Consider the following 21442-nt stretch of genomic DNA (forward strand, 5'->3'; position numbering starts at 1 on the left):
CTCAACCCTGCAGTGGGTTCTCTTCAATAGACGTATTCCATAATGAGGAAGAAATGTACTACACCTGAATAATAAAGCTTGGTGTTTGATCCAGGATTAGAGGATGGAGAAAAGAGCTCATCATTGTAATGTGCTTTATGCTGTCAGATTAGTTTCATTTCTATGAATGAACCATTGATAGGAATTTTAGTTGTTTTCCTATACAATAGACAGTGTTTAAATGCAAAGTATTTCCAAGGCTCAGACAAAATATTGTCATGATATGAAACTATAAGTAATGTACCATCAAGCAGTTCTCAGATAAGGATAGGTGTAGGCAGGAATGGTTAACTAAAGATGGTTTAAACACTCAAGTCAAATTATGGTGACAAAGTAAAGAAGTATAATTTACTATGTAGAGAGCTGATCTCTTACAACAGCTGAGGATTCGTACTTACACACCTTGCTGTACTTTTTACTTGGAAGGCCTATCAATGAAGTGGATGCTGAAGTGACCTCATCTATGGCAATTGAGGTATGTAAGGTTGGTCCTGGGGAAACATACTCATTGTTGAATTTAATTTCTTACTTAGAATTTTCATAACCATTACTTCTTTTCTCATATAATTAATTCTTAGAGAATTTTATACAGTGAATTTTAATCATATTTCTCCCCCTCTCTAAACTCCCCTCAGGTTTCCCCTCCCTAAACTTCCCTCAGGTCTGCCCCCACTTCTCTACCCAATCATTTGTCTTTTCTTATATTAAAATTAAATTTATTGATTTATAAGGTTTGATTGAGTGTGTGTGTCTACGTGTGTGTTCATGTGCTCTCATGAGGAGGGCAGAGGATAGCTTGCTAAACTCAGTTCTTTCCTTTCATTTTGTACACTGTAGGCATCAAAGGAAGGCCTATGGATCAAACTCAGATTGTCATGCTTTACAGCAGGTGCTTTTTACTTGCTGAACTAGTCCCATCTTCCATTCCTCATTTCCTTATTCCTCATTTCTTGTTTCTTAAACCCACACAGTCAAATTTGTGTTCCCATATATTATCAATATCTTTCTTACAAAAACAATTTATGTAAACCCTGTTCACCTACATGATACTAATTCCAAAATATTCTCTTTGGATGCAATGCAACATACATGGATTCCCTTTTCCACTCCAGCATCTTAATGTAAAATTGATTTCCTTACAGTAGAAATCTTTTTAAAGAAAGAGATTTTCATGACTTATTATACTAATTTAAGATATACAAACTGCCAGGTATGGTGATGCATGCCTTTAATTGTACAACTTGGTAGAAAGAGATAGGAAGATCTCTGAGTTTGAGGATAGTCTGGTCAGCAGACTGTGTTTGAAGTCAGGGCTACACAGAGAAACTGTCTTGAAAATAGAAAACAAAAAGATATGAGTACTAATTTAGGTGTTTGTTTAAAACACCCATCTTAATTATGCTATGAAATTCAGCAGCAAAACTTGTAAAGCTAACTCCTTTGTTGAAATGTATAGGTGAGTGTTTAACTATGAGGGATTTTCCCCTGCTTCTGTGTTCAGTCAGTTCTTACATGAAGATTAAAGATTAATCTTTTTATTATTTATTTATTTATTTATTTATTTATTTATTTATTTTATTAGATATATTTTTTCATTTACATTTCAAATGTTATTCCCTTTCCCTGTTTCCTGTCCATAAGCTCCCATCCCATCCCAATCCCCTATCTGGTTATTCCCTCCATACATCTCCCTTACTGCTCCCCCATTTCCCCCTGCACTGGGGGTCCAACCTTGGCAGGACCGAGGATTTCCCCTTCCACTGGTGCCCCAACAAGGCTATTCTCTGCTACATATGCATTTGGGGCCCTGAGTCAGTCCATGTATAGTCTTTTGGTAGTGGTTTAGATCCTGGGAGCTCTGGTTGGTTGGTATTGTTGTTCTTATGGGATTGTAAGCTCCTTCAACTCTTTCAAACCTTCCTCTAATTCCCCCCAAGGGGGATCCTGTTCTTAGTTCAGTGGTTTGCTGCTAGTGTTGACCTCTGTATTGGACATGCTCTTGATGTGTCTCTCAGGACAGATCTATATCCGGTCCCTTTCAGCATGCATTTTTTAGCTTCATCAATCTTATCTGGTTTTGATGGCTGTATAGATATGGGGCACATGTGGGACAGGCCCTGAATGGCCATTCCTTCAGTCACTGCTCTAAACTTTGCTTCCATATCTCCTCCAGGGGATATTATTTTTCCCCTTTTAAGAAGGAGTGGGAACATCCGCATTTTGGTCATTCTTCTTGAGCTTCCTGTGTTCTGTGGATTGCATCGTGGGTAATTCAAGCTTTTTGACTAATATCAACTTATCACTGAGTGCATACCAAGTGTGTTTTTCTGTGATTGAGTTACCTCATTCAGAATGGTATTTCCTAGTTCATTCCATTTGCCTAAGAATTTCATGAAATCATTGTTTTTGATAACTGAATTGTACTCCATTGTGTAATGTACCACATTTTTTGAATCCATTCCTCTGTTGAAGGGCATCTGGGTTCTTTCCAGCTTCTGGCTATTATAAATAAAGCTGCTATGAACATAGTGGAGCATGTGTCTTTGTTGTATGTTGGAGCATCTTTTGGGTATATGCCCAGGAGAGGTATAGCTGGGTCCTCAGGTAATGGAATGTCCAATTTTCTGAGAAACCTCCAGACTGATTTCCAGAATGGTTGTACCAGTTTACAATCACGCCAACAATGGAGGAGTGTTCCTCTTTCTCCACATCCTTGCCAGCATCTGCTGTCATCTGAGTTTTTTATCTTAGCCATTCTGACAGGTGTGAGGTGGAATCTCAGGGTTGTTTTGATTTGCATTTCCCTTATGACTAAAGATGTTGAACATTTCTTTAGGTGTTTCTCAGCCATTCGGCATTCCTCAGCTGAGACTGTTTTGTTTAGCTCTGAACCCCATTTTTTTAATAGGGTTATTTGGCTCTCTGGAGTCTAACTTCTTCAGTTCTTTGTATATTTTGGATATTAGCCCTCTATCAGATGTAGGATTGGTAAAGAAAGATCTTTTCCCAATCTGTTTGTTGCCGTTTTGTCCTAATGACAGTGTCTTTTGCCTTACAGAAGCTTTGAGGTTTTATGAGGTCCCATTTGTCGATTCTTGATCTTAGAGCATAAGCCAATGGTGTTTTGTTCAGGAAATTTTCCCCAGTGCCCCTGTGTTTGAGACTCTTCCCCAATCTTTCTTCTAATAGTTTGAGTGTATCTGGTTTGATGTGGAGGTCCTTGATAAACTTGCACTTAAGATTTATACATGGTGATAGTAATGGATTGATTTGCATTCTTCTACATGCTGACCTCCAGTTGAACCAGCACTATTTGTTGAAAATGCTATCTTTCGTCCATTGGATGGTTTTAGCTCATTTGTCAAAGATCAAGGGAGCACAGGTGTGTGGTTTCTGGGTATTCAACTCTGTTCCACAGATGTATCTGCCTGTCTCTGTACCAATACCAGACAGTTTTTATGACTATTGCTCTGTAATACTGCTTGAAGTCAGGGATGGTGATTCCCCCAGAAGTTCTGTTATTGTTGAGTATAATTTTAACTATCCTGGGTTTTTTGTTATTCCAAATTAATTTGCAAATTGCTCTTTCTATCTCTATAAAGAACAGAGGAGGAATTTTGATGGGGATTCAATTTTGTATTGACTCTGTAGATTGCTTTTGGCAAAATGACCATCTTTACTATATTAATCCTGCCAATCCATGAGCATTGGAGATCTTTCCATCTTATGAGATCTTCCTCAATTTCCTTTTTCACAGACTTGAAGTTCTTGTCATACAGATCTTTTACTTGCTTGGTTAAAGTCATACCAGGATATTCTATGTTATTTGGGACTATTGTGAAGGGTGTTATTTCCTTAATTTCTTTCTCAGCCTGTTTATCCTTTGAGTAGAGTAAGGCTACTGATTTGTTTGAGTCAATTTTATATCCTGACACTTTGCTGAAGTTGTTTATCAGGCTAAGTAGTTCTCTGGTGGAACTTTTGGGATCACTTAAGTACACTATCGCATCATCTGCAAATAGTGATATTTTGATTTCTTCCCTTCCAATTTGTATCCCTTTGGCTTCCTTCCCCTGTCTGATAGTTCTGGCTAGGACTTCGAGTACTGTATTTGAATAAGTAGGGAGAGAGTGAGTAGCTTTATCTAGTCCCTGATTTTCATGGGATTGCTTCAAGTTTCTCTCCATTTAGTTTGATGTTAGGTACTGGTTTGCTGTATATTGCTTTTACTATGTTTAGATATGGGGCTTCAGTGAACGTGATTGTTGGGGGGAGGGCGGTAATGGGGGGAGGATGGGAAAGGGAACACCAATATAGAAGGGGAGGGGGAGGGGCTAGGGGGTTGTTGGCGGGGGAAACCCGGAAGGGGAATAACAATCGAAATGTAAATAAGAAATGCTCAAGTTAATAAAGAGAAAAAAAAAGATATGGGCCTTGACTTCCTGATCTTTCCAGGACTTTTATTATGAAGGTGTGTTGAATTTTGCCAAATGCTTTCTTAGCATCTAATGAAATGATCATGTGATTCTTATCTTTGAGTTTGTTTATACAGTGGATTACATTGATGGATTTCCATATATTAAACCATTCCTGCATCTGGGATGAAGCCTACTTGATCATGCTGGATGATCATTTTGATGTGTTCTTGGATTCAGTTTGGAAGAATTTTATTGAGTATTTTTGCATCAATATTCATAAGGGAAATTGGTCTGAAGTCCTCTTTCTTTGTTGAGTCTTTGTGTGGCTTTGGTAGAAGAGTAATTGTGGCTTCATAGAAGGAATTTGGTAGTGATCCATCTGTTTCTCTTTTGGGCAATAGTTTAGACAGTATTGGTGTGAGCTCTTCTATGAAAGTCTGATAGAATTCTGCACTATCTGCACAGATAGAAATCCATCTGGTCCTGGGCTCTTTTTGGTTGGGAGACTTGTAATAACTGCTTCTATTTCTTTAGGAGTTATGGTGTTGTTTAGATCATTTATTTGTTACTGATTTAACTTTGGTACCTGGTATCTGTCTAGAAAATTGTCCATTTCCTCCAGATTTTCCAGTTTTGTTGAATACAGGCTTTTGTAGCAGGATCTGATGATTTTTTTAAATTTCTTCAGATTCTATTGTTATGTCTCCCTTTTCATTTCTTATTTTGTTAATTTGGATACACTCTCTCTTCCCTCTGGTTAGTCTGCCTAAGGGTTTAATCTATCTTGTTGATTTTCTCAAAGAACCAGCTCCTGTTTTTGTTGATTCTTTGTATAGTCCTTTTCGTTTCTACTTAGTTGATTTCAACCCTGAGTTTGATTATTTCCTGCCTTCTATTCCTGTTGTGTTTATTTATTTCTTTTTGTTTTAGCGCTTTCAGGTGTACAGTCAAGCTGCTGACATATGCTCTGTCCTGTTTTTTTTTGCTGTTGCTCAGAGCTATGAGTTTTCCTCTTAGTACTACTTTCATTGTGTTCCATAAGTTTGGGAATATTGTATCTTCATTTTCATTAAATTCTAAGAAGTCTTTAATTTCTTTCTTTATTTCTTCCTTGACGAAGTTGTCATTTGGCTCAGTGGTAGAGCACTTGCTTAGCGGGCACAAGGCCCTGGGTTCGGTCCCCAGCTCCGAAAAAAAAGAAAAGAAAAAAAAAACGAAGTTGTCATTAGGATATATGGGATTTTCCTGTAACTGTTGAGGCCTGACTTGTGACTGATTATATGGTCAATTTTGGAGAAGGTTCCATGAGGTGCTGAGAAGGATGTATATCCTTTTAATTTAGGATGGAATGTTCTATAAATATCTATTAAATCCATTTGGTTCTTAACTTCTGTTAGTTTCTCTGTCTCTGTTTAATTTCTGTTTCCATGATCTGTCCATTGATGAGAGTGGGGTGTTGAAATCTCCTACTATTATTATGTGAGGTGCAATGTGTGCTTTGAGCTTTAGTAAGGTTACTTTTATGAATGTAGGTGCCCTTTCATTTCCAGCATAGATATTTAGGATTGAGTGTTCATCTTGGTGGATTTTTCCTTTGATGAATATGAAATGTCCTTCCTTATCTTTTTTAATAACTTTTGGTTGAAAGTCAATTTTATTTGATATTAGAATGGCGACTCCAGCTTGTTTCTTCAGGTCATCTGCTTAGAAAGTTGTTTTCCAGCCTTTCACTCTGAGGTGTGTTTCCTGCATGCAGCAAAATGCTGGGTCCTCTTTACGTTTCCAGTTTGTTAGTCTATGTCTTTTTATTGGGGAATTGAATCCATCCATGTTGAGAGATATTAAGGAATAGTGATTGTCGCTTCCTGGTTTTTTTTTTTTTTTGTTGTTGTTAGAGGTAAAATTATGTTTGTGTGTCTCTTTTGGTTTCATTGCAAGGAAATTATCTTGCTTTCTGTACAGTGTAGTTTCTCTCCTTGTGTTGGAGTTTTCCATCTATTATCCTTTGTAGGGCTGTATTTGTAGGAAGTTATTGTGTAAATTTGGTTTTGTCATGGAATATCTTGGTTTCTCCATCTATGTTAATTGAGAGTTTTCCTGGATACAGTAACTTGGGCTGGCATTTGTGTTCTCTCAGGGTCTGTGTGACATCTGTGCAGGATCTTCTGGCTTTCATAGTCTCTGATGATAAGTCTGGTGTAATTCTTATAGGTCTGCCTTTATATGTCACTTGACCTTTTTCCCTCAATGCTTTTAATATTCTTTCTTTGTTTTGTGCATTTGGTGTTTTAACTATTATATGATGTGGGGAATTTCTCTTCTGGTCCAATCTATTTGGAGTTCTGTAGGCTTCTTGTATATTTATGGGCATCTCTTTCTTTAGGTTAGGGAAGTTTTCTTCTACAATTTTGTTGAATACTGGCCCTTTAAGTCTTCACTTTCTTCTATACCTATTATCCTTAGGTTTGATCTTCTCTTTGTGTCCTGTCTTTCCTGGATGTTTTGGGCTAGGAGCTTTTAGCATTTTATATTATCTTTGACAGTTGTGTCAATGTTTTCTATGGTATCTTCTGACTCCGAGATTCTCTCTTCTATACCTTGTATTCTGTTGGTGATGCTTGTATCTATGGGTCCTTGTCTCTTCCTTAGGTTTTCTATATCCAGGGTTGTCTCCCTTTTTGGTTTCTTTATTGTTTCTATTTTTATTTTCAATTTGTTCACCTGTTTTGTTGTGTTTTCCTGTTATTCCTTCAGGGATTTTTGTGTTTCATCTCTAAGAGCTTCTACTTGTTTACTTGTGTTTTCCTGCATTTCTTTTTTTTTTTTTTACTATTTTTTTTTATTAACTTGAGTATTTCTTATATACATTTCAAGTGTTATTCCCTTTCCCGGTTTCCGGGCAAACATCCCCCTCCCCCCTCCCCTTCCTTATGGGTGTCCCCCTCCCAACCCTCCCCCCATTGCCGCCCTCCCCCCATAGTCTAGTTCACTGGGGGTTTTCCTGCATTTCTTTAGTTGAGTTTTTTTAAATGTCTTTCTTAAGTCCTTCATCATTATAAAAAAATGCGACTTTAAATCTAAATATTGCTTTTCTGGTGTGTTTAGATATCCAGTATTTTCTTTTTTGAGAGAACTTGGCTCTGATGATGCCAAGTAGTCTTGGTATCTGTTGATTGGGTTTCTGCACTTGCCTCTAGCCATTGTGTTGTTTCTGGTGTTTGCTTGTCTGGCTGTTTGCGAGAGTGACTTGACCCTGCTGTAGGCCTCTGTGTCAGCACTCCTGTAGAACCTGTTTTCCTGTTTTCTTTCAGCCTTTTCTGAGAACAGGTGCTCTGATTTCAGGTGTGTTGGTGCTCCTGGAGACTGTCTTTCATCTCTAGGCATGGGCAGGAATCAGAGTCCTGCCCCTGATTGCTCCTAAGTCCTTTCACCCAGGGGGCACATTTGTCACTAGGTGATTCCTTCTTGGGTCTGGACTGTGGGCAGAGGGTAGTCTCCTCTGACTTCTCAGGAGTGTCCACAGTTCTGAGGGTCCAGCTCTCTCCCCCACTGGATTTGGGTGCAGGGAGCTGTTTCGCTGGTTCAGTTTGGTCCTGGGCGCAGACCAGAACTGTGCATACCGGCAGCTGTCTGTTCCTATATTCCTGTTTCCAAAGGCACTGTGCAGTTTTCCCTTGGACCCCAGATGTGGGCAAAGGTGTGCAGAGGTGGCAGTTTGTCCTGCCCTCTCAGGATGTTTGCCCTCCTGGGTGTTCAGCTCTCTTCTCCACGGGATTTGGGTGCAGAGAACTGTGGGATGGTTAGAGTATACTTTTGGGCAGAGTCAGAAACAGGAAGTGCCCTGAGCCAGAGGACTCCTGCCTCTGTGTATTCTGAATCCACCAGGCAGGTCACTTGGTAGCAGAAAAGTGGGTCTTACCTCTGCTCTCAGGTGTGTCGGAGCTTCTGGAGACTGTCTTCCTGCTCTACACGCGGGCAGGACTCTTAAAGATTAATCTTAATCTAGAGAATGTATATGAGGAATTGAAATATTCTAATTTTAGCATATTCTCCTCTTGGGGTTTAATTATATTCAAAATACAAACTGAGATAACTTTCGGAAACTTTATTGAAATCAATTTTATCAGGAATCTCTCTGAGATTCTTCTATAGACGTGTTGATTTAATTGGGGCTGAAGATAAGAAAAGTAAATATCTAGTAAATAAGCAAATGGAAGGTAAAGGTTACATTCTGTTTAGACAGTCTTTGCTCTCTCATTTTTATTTGATATTTTTGAGAATCTTGTATAATATATTTGATCATTTTTACCTCCTCACCCAATTCATCTCAGATCCATCTCCACTAACTATCCAACTTCTGATCCTCTAAAAACATACAAAAACCAAACAAAACTCAAACTAAAAAAAAAAAGTCATCAAGTACATTTGATGCTGCTCAAGTACTCTAGGATGTGGCCTTTTACTGGAGCATGGTCACCCACTGTGGACTTTACGTCCTCTCTCAAAACTTATCAGTTGCCAATAGCTCCTTAGTTGTGGATGGGACTTTATGCTGATTTTCATTCAACATGCTGGGACATTTTGTGGCTTGATGTTGTTCAGGCTTTTGTATTCAGTTTCAATTACTGTAAGTTCATATGTGCAACTGCCCTGCCCTGTCTGAAAAAGTTTCCTTATAATCATCATTATTGCTTTTACAATCTTTCTGGCATGTCATCCACAAAGATGCCTGAGTCTGAAGGGGGACCAATGATGCAGAAGTCCTGGTTAGGCCTGATGATTCTGCCATTCTTTACTTTTTAGCCAGCTGTAGTCTGTGTATTACAGCAAAATAAGCATTTATTGTGAACACCAAGAGTTGTACTGTGGTGGGTTGAAGATGCTTAGATTATGTGAAGTGCCACTATTAGGAGGTGTGGCCTTATTGGAATAAGTGTGGCCTTGTCATTGAAAGTATGTCACTGTGCAGGCCAACTTTGAGGGCTCCTAATGCTCAAGTTCTGCCTAGTGCAGAAGAGTAAGCTTCCTCTTGGCTCCCTTTGGATCAAGATGTAGACTCTCAATTTCTTCGACAGCACCGTGTCGACCTGCCATGCTTCTTGCCATGATGCCAATGGAAAGAACCTCAGAAACTGTAAACCAACCCCAATTTTTTGTTAATTTTATTTTTTATTGGATTTTTTTACTTACATTTCAAATGTTATTCCCTTTCCCAATTTCCCCTCTGGAGTCTCCCTATCCTTTCGCCCCCTTCCCCATGTCTCTAGGAGAGTGGTCCCCCACTCACCCAGCTACACACCTACCCAATCCCTCTCATCTCCTTGCCTTGGCTTTCCCCTACACGGGGGCATTGAACCTTCACAGGGCCAAAGGACTCTCCTCTCATTGATGTTCAATAAGAACATCCTCTGCTGCATATGCAGCTGGAGCCATGGGTCCCCACATTGTACTCTTTGGTTGGTGGTTTAGTCTCTGGGAGCTCTGGGTGATCTGGTTGGTTGATATTGTTGTTCTTCCTATGGGGTTGAAACCCCTTCAGATCCTTCAGTCCTTTCCCTAAATCCTCCATTAGGGACCCCATTCTCCATTCAATGGTTGGCTGTGTGCACTTGCCTGTGTATATTTGGCAGGCTCTGGCAGAGCTTCTCATCAGACAGCTATATCAGGCTCCTGTCAGCATGCACTTCTTGACATCCACAATAATGTCTGGGTTTGGTGACTATATATGGGATGGATTCCCAGGTGGAGCTGCTTCTGGATGACTTTCCCTCAGACTCTGCTCCATACTTTGTCTATATTTCCTCCTGTGAGTATTTTGTTCTCCCTTCTAAGAAGGACTGAAGCATCCACTCTTTGGTTTTCCAACTTCTTAGCTTCATGTGGTCTGTGATTTGTATCTTGGCTATTTCCAGCTTTTGGGCTAATATCCACTTATCAGTGAGTGCATGCTATGTGTGTTCTTTTGTGCCTGGATGTCACTCAGCATATTTTCTAGTTCCATCCATTTGCCTAAGAATTTCATGAAGTCATGTTTTTAATATGCTGAATAGTACTCCCTTGTGTAAATGTACCACATTTTCTGTATTCATCCCTTTGTTGAAGGACATCTGGGTTCTTTTAAGCTTCTGGCGATTATAATAGTAGACCATGTGTCCTTGTTATATTTTGGAGTATCTTTTGGGTATATGCCCAGGAGTGGTATAGCTGGGTCCTCAGGTAGTGCAATGCCCAAATTTCTGAGGAAACTCCAGACTGATTTTCAGAGTGGTTGTGCCAGCTTGCAATCCCACCAACAGTGGAGGAGTGTTCTTCTTTCTCCACATCCTTGCCAGCATCTGTTGTTACCCAAGGTTTTTATCTTAGCCATTCTGACTGGTGTGAGGTGGAATCTCAGGGTTGTTTTGATTTGCATTTCCCTGATGACTAAGGATGTTGAACATTTCTTTGGGTACTTCTCTGCCATTTGATATTCTTCAGCTGAGAATTCTTTGCTTAGCTTTGTCTCCCATTTTAAATAGGGTTATTTAATTCTCTAGAATCTAACTTTTTGAGTTCTTTATATATATTTGATATTAGCCCTCTATTGGATGTAGGATTGGTAAAGATCTTTTCCCAATCTTTTGATTGCCTTTTTGTCCTATTGAAAAATATCCTTTGGCTTACAGAAGCTTTGCAATTTTATGAGGTCCCATTTGTCAATTCTTGATCTTAAAGCATATGCCATTTTTGTTCTGTTCAGGAAATTTTCCCAGTGTGCATGGGTTCAAGGCTCTTCCCAACTTTTTCTTCTAATAGTTTGAGTGTATCTCGTTTGATGTGGAGGTCCTAGATCCACTTGGACTTGAGCTTTGTACAGGGTGATAAGAATGGATTGATTTGCATTCTTCTACAGGCTGACCTCCAGTTGAACCAGCACCATTTGTTGAAAATGCTATCTTTTTCCACTGGATGGTTTTAGCTCCTTTGTCAAAGATCAAGTGACCATAGGTGTGTGGGTCATTTTTGGGTCTTCAACTCTATTCCACTGATCTCCCTGCCTGTCTCTGTACCAATACCATACAGTTTTTTTTTATTAACTTGAGTATTTCTTATATATATTTCGAGTGTTATTCCCTTTCCCGGTATCCGGACAAACATCCCCCTCCCCCCTCCCCTTCCTTATGGGTGTTCCCCTCCCAACCCTCCCCCCATTGCCGCCCTCCCCCCATAGTCTAGTTCACTGGGGGTTCAGTCTTAGCAGGACCCAGGGCTTCCCCTTCCACTGGTGCTCTTACTAGGATATGCATTGCTACCTATGAGGTCAGAGTCCAGGGTCAGTCCATGTATAGTCTTTGGGTAGTGGCTTAGTCCCTGGAAGCTCTGGTTGCTTGGCATTGTTGTACATATGGGGTCTCGAGCCCCTTCAAGCTCTTCCAGTTCTTTCTCTGATTCCTTCAAGGGGGTCCTATTCTCAGTTCAGTGGTTTGCTGCTGGCATTCGCCTCTGTATTTGCTGTATTCTGGCTGTGTCTCTCAGGAGCAATCTACATCCGGCTCCTGTCGGTCTGCACTTCTTTACTTCATCCATCTTGTCTAATTGGGTGGCTATATATGTATGGGCCACATGTGGGGCAGACTCTGAATGGGTGTTCCTTCAGTCTCTGTTTTAATCTTTGCCTCTCTCTTCCCTGCCAAGGGTATTCTTGTTCCCCTTTTAAAGAAGGAGTGAAGCATTCACATTTTGATCATCCGTCTTGAGTTTCATTTGTTCTAGGCATCTAGGGTAATACAAGCATTTGGGCTAATAGCCACTTATCAATGAGTGCATACCATGTATGTCTTTCTGTGATTGGGTTAGCTCACTCAGGATGATGTTTTCCAGTTCCAACCATTTGCCTACGAATTTCATAAAGTCGTTGTTTTTGATAGCTGAGTAATATTCCATTGTGTAGATGTACCACATTTTCTGTATCCATTCCTCTGTTGAAGGGCATCTGGGTTCTTTCCAGCTTCTGGCTATTATAAATAAGGCTGCAATGAACATAGTGGAGCACGTGTCTTTTTTATATGTTGGGACATCTTTTGGGTATATGCCCAAGAAAGGTATAGCTGGATCCTGAGGCAGTTCAATGTCCAATTTTCTGAGGATCCTCCAGACTGATTTCCAGAATGGTTGTACCAGTTTGCAATCCCACCAACAATGGAGGAGTGTTCCTCTTCCTCCACATCCTCGCCAGCATTTGTTGTCCCCTGAGTTTTTGATCTTAGCCATTCTCACTGGTGTGAGGTGAAATCTCAGGGTTGTTTTGATTTGCATTTCCCTTATGACTAAAGATGTTGAACATTTCTTTAGGTGTTTCTCAGCCATTCGGCATTCCTCAGCTGTGAATTCTTTGTTTAGCTCTGAACCCCATGTTTTAATAGGGTTATTTGTTTCCCTGCGGTCTAACTTCTTGAGTTCTTTGTATATTTTGGATATAAGGCCTCTATCTGAGGTAGGGTTGGTAAAGATCTTTTCCCAATCTGTTGGTTGCCGTTTTGTCCTAACCACAGTGTCCTTTGCCTTACAGAAGCTTTGCAGTTTTATGAGATCCCATTTGTCGATTCTTGATCTTAGAGCATAAGCCATTGGTGTTTTGTTTAGGAAATTTTTTCCAGTGCCCATGTGTTCCAGATGCTTCCCTAGTTTTTCTTCTATTAGTTTGAGTGTGTCTGGTTTGATGTGGAGGTCCCTGATCCACTTGGACTTAAGCTTTGTACAGGGTGATAAGCATGGATCGATCTGCATTCTTCTACATGTTGACCTCCAGTTGAACCAGCACGATTTGCTGAAAATGCTATCTTTTTTCCATTGAATGGTTTTGGCTCCTTTGTCAAAAATCAAGTGACCATAGGTGTGTGGGTTCATTTCTGGGTCTTCAATTCTATTCCATTGGTCTATCTGCCTGTCTCTGTACCAATACCATGCAGTTTTTTATCACCATTGCTCTGTAATACTGCTTGAGTTCAGGGATAGTGATTCCCCCTGAAGTCCTTTTATTGTTGAGGATAGCTTTAGCTATCCTGGGTTTTTTGTTATTCCAGATGAATTTGCAAATTGTTCTGTCTAACTCTTTGAAGAATTGGATTGGTATTTTGATGGGGATTGCATTGAATCTGTAGATTGCTTTTGGTAAAATGGCCATTTTTACTATATTAATCCTGCCAATCCATGAGCATGGGAGATCTTTCCATCTTCTGAGGTCTTCTTCAATTTCCTTCTTCAGTGTCTTGAAGTTCTTATTGTACAGATCTTTTACTTGCTTTGTTAAAGTCACACCGAGGTACTTTATATTATTTGGGTCTATTATGAAGGGTGTCGTTTCCCTAATTTCTTTCTCGGCTTGTTTCTCTTTTGTGTAGAGGAAGGCTACTGATTTATTTGAGTTAATTTTATACCCAGCCACTTTGCTGAAGTTGTTTATCAGCTTTAGTAGCTCTCTGGTGGAACTTTTGGGATCACTTAAATATACTATCATATCATCTGCAAATAGTGATATTTTGACTTCTTCTTTTCCGATCTGTATCCCCTTGACCTCCTTTTGTTGTCTGATTGCTCTGGCTAGAACTTCAAGAACTATATTGAATAAGTAGGGAGAGAGTGGGCAGCCTTGTCTAGTCCCTGATTTTAGTGGGATTGCTTCGAGTTTCTCTCCATTTAGTTTAATGTTAGCAACTGGTTTGCTGTATATGGCTTTTACTATGTTCAGGTATGGGCCTTGAATTCCTATTCTTTCCAGGACTTTTATCATGAAGGGGTGTTGAATTTTGTCAAATGCTTTCTCAGCGTCTAATGAAATGATCATGTGGTTTTCTTCTTTCAGTTTGTTTATATAATGGATCACGTTGATGGTTTTCCGTATATTAAACCATCCCTGCATGCCTGGGATGAAGCCTACTTGATCATGGTGGATGATTGTTTTGATGTGCTCTTGGATTCGGTTTGCCAGAATTTTGTTGAGTATTTTTGCGTCGATATTCATAAGGGAAATTGGTCTGAAGTTCTCTTTCTTTGTTGTGTCTTTGTGTGGTTTAGGTATAAGAGTAATTGTGGCTTCGTAGAAGGTATTCGGTAGTGATCCATGTGTTTCAATTTTGTGGAATAGTTTGGATAATATTGGTATGAGGTCTTCTCTGAAGGTTTGGTAGAATTCTGCACTAAACCCGTCTGGACCTGGGCTCTTTTTGGTTGGGAGACCTTTAATGACTGCTTCTATTTCCTTAGGAGTTATGGGGTTGTTTAACTGGTTTATCTGTTCCTGATTTAACTTCGGTACCTGGTATCTGTCTAGGAAATTGTCCATTTCCTGAAGATTTTCAAGTTTTGTTGAATATAGGTTTTTATAGTAAGATCTGATGATTTTTTGAATTTCCTCTGAATCTGTTGTTATGTCTCCCTTTTCATTTCTGATTTTGTTAATTTGGACGCACTCTCTGTGTCCTCTCATTAGTCTGGCTAAGGGTTTATCTATCTTGTTGATTTTCTCAAAGAACCAACTTTTGGTTCTGTTGATTCTTTCTATGGTCCTTTTTGTTTCTACTTGGTTGATTTCCACTCTGAGTTTGATTATTTCCTGCCTTCTACTCCTCCTGGGTGTATTTGCTTCTTTTTGTTCTAGAGCTTTTAGGTGTGCTGTCAAGCTGCTGACATATGCTCTTTCCTGTTTCTTTCTGCAGGCACTCAGCGCTATGAGTTTTCCTCTTAGCACAGCTTTCATTGTGTCCCATAAGTTTGGGTATGTTGTACCTTCATTTTCATTAAATTCTAAAAAGTTTTTAATTTCTTTATTTCTTCCTTGACCAGGTTATCATTGAGTAGAGCATTGTTCAATTTCCACGTATATGTGGGCATTCTTCCTTGATTGTTATTGAAGACCAGTTTTAGGCCGTGGTGGTCCGATAGCACGCATGGGATTATTTCTATCTTTCTGTACCTGTTGAGGCCCGTTTTTTGACCAATTATATGGTCAATTTTGGAGAAAGTACCATGAGGAGCTGAGAAGAAGGTATATCCTTTTGCTTTAGAATAGAATGTTCTATAAATATCCGTTAAGTCCATTTGGCTCATGACTTCTCTTAGTCTGTCTACATCTCTGTTCAATTTCTGTTTCCATGATTTGTCCATTGATGAGAGTGGGGTGTTGAAATCTCCCACCTTTATTGTGTGAGGTGCAATGTGTGTTTTGAGCTTTAGTAAGGTTTCTTTTACGTATGTAGGTGCCCTTGTATTTGGGGCATAGATATTTAGGGTTGAGAGTTCATCTTGGTGGATTTTTCCTTTGTTGAATATGAAGTGTCCTTCCTTATCTTTTTTGATGACTTTTAATTGAAAATTGATTTTATTTGATATTAGAATGGCTAGTCCAGCTTGCTTCTTCTGACCATTTGCTTGGAAAGTTGTTTTCCAGCCTTTCACTCTGAGGTAATGTCTGTCTTTGTCTCTGAGGTGTGTTTCCTGTAGGCAGCAGAATGCAGGGTCCTCGTTGCGTATCCAGTTTGTTAATCTATTTCTTTTTATTGGGGAGTTGAGGCCATTGATGTTGAGAGATATTAAGGAATAGTGATTATTGCTTCCCGTTATATTCATATTTGTATGTGAGGTTATGTTTTTGTGCTTTCATTCTCTTTGTTTTGTTGCCAAGACGATTAGTTTCTTGTTTCTTCTAGGTTATAGCTTGCCTCCTTATGTTGGGCTTTACCATTTATTATCCTTTGTAGTGCTGGATTTGTAGAAAGATATTGTGTAAATTTGGTTTTGTCATGGAATATCTTGGTTTCTCCATCTATGTTAATTGAGAGTTTTGCAGGATACAGTAACCTGGGCTGGCATTTGTGTTCTCTTAGGGTCTGTATGACATCAGTCCAAGATCTTCTGGCCTTCATAGTTTCTGGCGAGAAGTCTGGTGTGATTCTGATAGGTCTGCCTTTATATGTTACTTGACCTTTTTCCCTTACTGCTTTTAATATTCTTTCTTTATTTTGTGCATTTGGTGTTTTGACAATTATGTGACGGGAGGTGTTTCTTTTCTGGTCCAATCTATTTGGAGTTCTGTAGGCTTCTTGTATGCCTATGGGTATCTCTTTTTTTAGATTAGGGAAGTTTTCTTCTATGATTTTGTTGAAGATATTTACTGGTCCTTTGAGCTGGGAGTCTTCACTCTCTTTTATACCTATTATCCTTAGGTTTGATCTTCTCATTGAGTCCTGGATTTCCTGTATGTTTTGGACCAGTAGCTTTTTCCACTTTACATTATCTTTGACAGTTGAGTCAATGATTTCTATGGAATCTTCTGCTCCTGAGATTCTCTCTTGCATCTCTTGTATTCTGTTGGTGAAGCTCATATACAGTTCCTTGTCTCTTCTTTTGGTTTTCTATATCCAGGGTTGTTTCCATGTGTTCTTTCTTGATTGCTTCTATTTCCATTTTTAATTCCTTCAACTGTTTGATTGTGTTTTCCTGGAATTCTTTCAGGGATTTTTGCGATTCCTCTCTGTAGGCTTCTACTTGTTTATTAATGTTTTCCTGTGTTTCCCTAAGTGTGTTCATGTCTTTCTTGAAGTCCTCCAGCATCATGATCAGATATGATTTTGAAACTAGGTCTTGCTTTTCTGGTGTGTTTGGATATTCCATGTTTGTTTTGGTGGGAGAATTGGGCTCCGATGATGCCATGTAGTCTTGGTTTCTGTTGCTTGGGTTCCTGCGCTTGCCTCTCGCCATCAGATTATCTCTAGTGTTACTTTGTTCTGCTATTTCTGACAGTGGCTAGACTGTCCTATAAGCCTGTGTGTCAGGAGTGCTGTAGACCTGTTTCCCTCTCTTTCAGTCAGTTATGGGGACAGAGTGTTCTGCTATCGGGCGTGTAGTTTTTCCTCCCTACAGGTCTTCAGCTGTTCCTGTGGGCCTGTGTCTTGAGTTCACCAGGCAGCTTTCTTGCAGCAGAAAAGTTGGTCTTACCTGTGGTCCCGAGGCTCAAGTTCGCTCGTGGGGTGCTGCCCACGGGCTCTCTGCGGCGGCAGCAACCAGGAATACCTGTGCCGCCCCTTCCGGGAGCTTCAGTACAACAGGGTTCCAGATGGCCTTTGGTGTTTTCTTCTGGCGTCCGAGATGTATGTACAGAGAGCAGTCTCTTCTGGTTTCCCAGGCTTGTCTGCCTCTCTGAAGGTTTAGCTCTCCCTCCCACGGGATTTGGGTGCAGAGAACTGTTTATCCGGTCTGTTTCCTTCAGGTTCCGGCGGTGTCTCAGGCAGGGGTCCTGCTGCTCCTGGGCCCTCCCCCACGGGAACCCAGAGGCCTTATACAGTTTCCTCTTGGGCCAGGGATGTGGGCAGGGGTGAGCAGTGTTGGTGGTCTCTTCCGCTCTGCAGCCTCAGGAATGCCCACCTGACCAGGCGGTTGGGTCTCTCTCTCACGGGGTCTGGGAGCAGAGAGGTGCTGCGGGCCGGGATCCGAGGGTGTGGGTACCATACAGTTTTTATCACTGTTGCTCTGTAACACAGCTTGAGGTATCATGATTCGCCCAGCAGTTCTGTTCTTGTTGAAGATAGTTTTCTTTTCTTTTTTTTTTTAGTTGTTCTTTGTCCTCATGACTTTAATATAATCATAATTCTACAATTGTTTTTCCTACTTAATGTCTATTTTTTTTAAAATTAACTTGAGTATTTCTTATATACATTTCGAGTGTTATTCCCTTTCCCGGTATCCGGACAAACATCCCCCTCCCCCCTCCCCTTCCTTATGGGTGTTCCCCTCCCAACCCTCCCCCCATTGCCGCCCTCCCCCCATAGTCTAGTTCACTGGGGGTTCAGTCTTAGCAGGACCCAGGGCTTCCCCTTCCACTGGTGCTCTTACTAGGATATGCATTGCTACCTATGAGGTCAGAGTCCAGGGTCAGTCCATGTATAGTCTTTGGGTAGTGGCTTAGTCCCTGGAAGCTCTGGTTGCTTGGCATTGTTGTACATATGGGGTCCGAGCCCCTTCAAGCTCTTCCAGTTCTTTCTCTGATTCCTTCAAGGGGGTCCTATTCTCAGTTCAGTGGTTTGCTGCTGGCATTCGCCTCTGTATTTGCTGTATTCTGGCTGTGTCTCTCAGGAGCAATCTACATCCGGCTCCTGTCGGTCTGCACTTCTTTACTTCATCCATCTTGTCTAATTGGGTGGCTATATATGTATGGGCCACATGTGGGGCAGACTCTGAATGGGTGTTCCTTCAGTCTCTGTTTTAATCTTTGCCTCTCTCTTCCCTGCCAAGGGTATTCTTGTTCCCCTTTTAAAGAAGGAGTGAAGCATTCACATTTTGATCATCCGTCTTGAGTTTCATTTGTTCTAGGCATCTAGGGTAATACAAGCATTTGGGCTAATAGCCACTTATCAATGAGTGCATACCATGTATGTCTTTCTGTGATTGGGTTAGCTCACTCAGGATGATGTTTTCCAGTTCCAACCATTTGCCTACGAATTTCATAAAGTCGTTGTTTTTGATAGCTGAGTAATATTCCATTGTGTAGATGTACCACATTTTCTGTATCCATTCCTCTGTTGAAGGGCATCTGGGTTCTTTCCAGCTTCTGGCTATTATAAATAAGGCTGCAATGAACATAGTGGAGCACGTGTCTTTTTTATATGTTGGGACATCTTTTGGGTATATGCCCAAGAAAGGTATAGCTGGATCCTGAGGCAGTTCAATGTCCAATTTTCTGAGGATCCTCCAGACTGATTTCCAGAATGGTTGTACCAGTTTGCAATCCCACCAACAATGGAGGAGTGTTCCTCTTCCTCCACATCCTCGCCAGCATTTGTTGTCCCCTGAGTTTTTGATCTTAGCCATTCTCACTGGTGTGAGGTGAAATCTCAGGGTTGTTTTGATTTGCATTTCCCTTATGACTAAAGATGTTGAACATTTCTTTAGGTGTTTCTCAGCCATTCGGCATTCCTCAGCTGTGAATTCTTTGTTTAGCTCTGAACCCCATGTTTTAATAGGGTTATTTGTTTCCCTGCGGTCTAACTTCTTGAGTTCTTTGTATATTTTGGATATAAGGCCTCTATCTGAGGTAGGGTTGGTAAAGATCTTTTCCCAATCTGTTGGTTGCCGTTTTGTCCTAACCACAGTGTCCTTTGCCTTACAGAAGCTTTGCAGTTTTATGAGATCCCATTTGTCGATTCTTGATCTTAGAGCGTAAGCCATTGGTGTTTTGTTTAGGAAATTTTTTCCAGTGCCCATGTGTTCCAGATGCTTCCCTAGTTTTTCTTCTATTAGTTTGAGTGTGTCTGGTTTGATGTGGAGGTCCCTGATCCACTTGGACTTAAGCTTTGTACAGGGTGATAAGCATGGATCGATCTGCATTCTTCTACATGTTGACCTCCAGTTGAACCAGCACGATTTGCTGAAAATGCTATCTTTTTTCCATTGAATGGTTTTGGCTCCTTTGTCAAAAATCAAGTGACCATAGGTGTGTGGGTTCATTTCTGGGTCTTCAATTCTATTCCATTGGTCTATCTGCCTGTCTCTGTACCAATACCATGCAGTTTTTTATCACCATTGCTCTGTAATACTGCTTGAGTTCAGGGATAGTGATTCCCCCTGAAGTCCTTTTATTGTTGAGGATAGCTTTAGCTATCCTGGGTTTTTTGTTATTCCAGATGAATTTGCAAATTGTTCTGTCTAACTCTTTGAAGAATTGGATTGGTATTTTGATGGGGATTGCATTGAATCTGTAGATTGCTTTTGGTAAGATGGCCATTTTTACTATATTAATCCTGCCAATCCATGAGCATGGGAGATCTTTCCATCTTCTGAGGTCTTCTTCAATTTCCTTCTTCAGTGTCTTGAAGTTCTTATTGTACAGATCTTTTACTTGCTTTGTTAAAGTCACACCGAGGTACTTTATATTATTTGGGTCTATTATGAAGGGTGTCGTTTCCCTAATTTCTTTCTCGGCTTGTTTCTCTTTTGTGTAGAGGAAGGCTACTGATTTATTTGAGTTAATTTTATACCCAGCCACTTTGCTGAAGTTGTTTATCAGCTTTAGTAGCTCTCTGGTGGAACTTTTGGGATCACTTAAATATACTATCATATCATCTGCAAATAGTGATATTTTGACTTCTTCTTTTCCGATCTGTATCCCCTTGACCTCCTTTTGTTGTCTGATTGCTCTGGCTAGAACTTCAAGAACTATATTGAATAAGTAGGGAGAGAGTGGGCAGCCTTGTCTAGTCCCTGATTTTAGTGGGATTGCTTCGAGTTTCTCTCCATTTAGTTTAATGTTAGCAACTGGTTTGCTGTATATGGCTTTTACTATGTTCAGGTATGGGCCTTGAATTCCTATTCTTTCCAGGACTTTTATCATGAAGGGGTGTTGAATTTTGTCAAATGCTTTCTCAGCGTCTAATGAAATGATCATGTGGTTTTCTTCTTTCAGTTTGTTTATATAATGGATCACGTTGATGGTTTTCCGTATATTAAACCATCCCTGCATGCCTGGGATGAAGCCTACTTGATCATGGTGGATGATTGTTTTGATGTGCTCTTGGATTCGGTTTGCCAGAATTTTGTTGAGTATTTTTGCGTCGATATTCATAAGGGAAATTGGTCTGAAGTTCTCTTTCTTTGTTGTGTCTTTGTGTGGTTTAGGTATAAGAGTAATTGTGGCTTCGTAGAAGGTATTCGGTAGTGATCCATGTGTTTCAATTTTGTGGAATAGTTTGGATAATATTGGTATGAGGTCTTCTCTGAAGGTTTGGTAGAATTCTGCACTAAACCCGTCTGGACCTGGGCTCTTTTTGGTTGGGAGACCTTTAATGACTGCTTCTATTTCCTTAGGAGTTATGGGGTTGTTTAACTGGTTTATCTGTTCCTGATTTAACTTCGGTACCTGGTATCTGTCTAGGAAATTGTCCATTTCCTGAAGATTTTCAAGTTTTGTTGAATATAGGTTTTTATAGTAAGATCTGATGATTTTTTGAATTTCCTCT

General features: G+C 40.3%; 1 protein-coding gene across 16 annotated transcripts in view; it reads left to right on the forward strand.

Moving 5' to 3' along the window:
- The window catches only part of Potec (POTE ankyrin domain family, member C), a 108530-nt gene that overhangs the window by 60820 nt on the left and 26268 nt on the right, over positions 1 to 21442 (forward strand). For all 16 annotated transcript variants that reach the window (XR_005495417.2, XR_010059007.1, XR_010059008.1 and 13 more), the window contains one exon: positions 466 to 514. Coding sequence is in view for 11 of the 16 variants with exons in the window: in XM_063276802.1 (XP_063132872.1) it covers positions 466 to 514 (49 nt within the window). In the remaining 5 variants the exon portion in view is untranslated. Of the gene's footprint in view, positions 1 to 465; positions 515 to 21442 lie in introns of those variants that run through there.

This window comes from Rattus norvegicus, chromosome 17, assembly GCF_036323735.1.
Source record: "Rattus norvegicus strain BN/NHsdMcwi chromosome 17, GRCr8, whole genome shotgun sequence".
Lineage (NCBI taxonomy): Eukaryota > Metazoa > Chordata > Mammalia > Rodentia > Muridae > Rattus > Rattus norvegicus.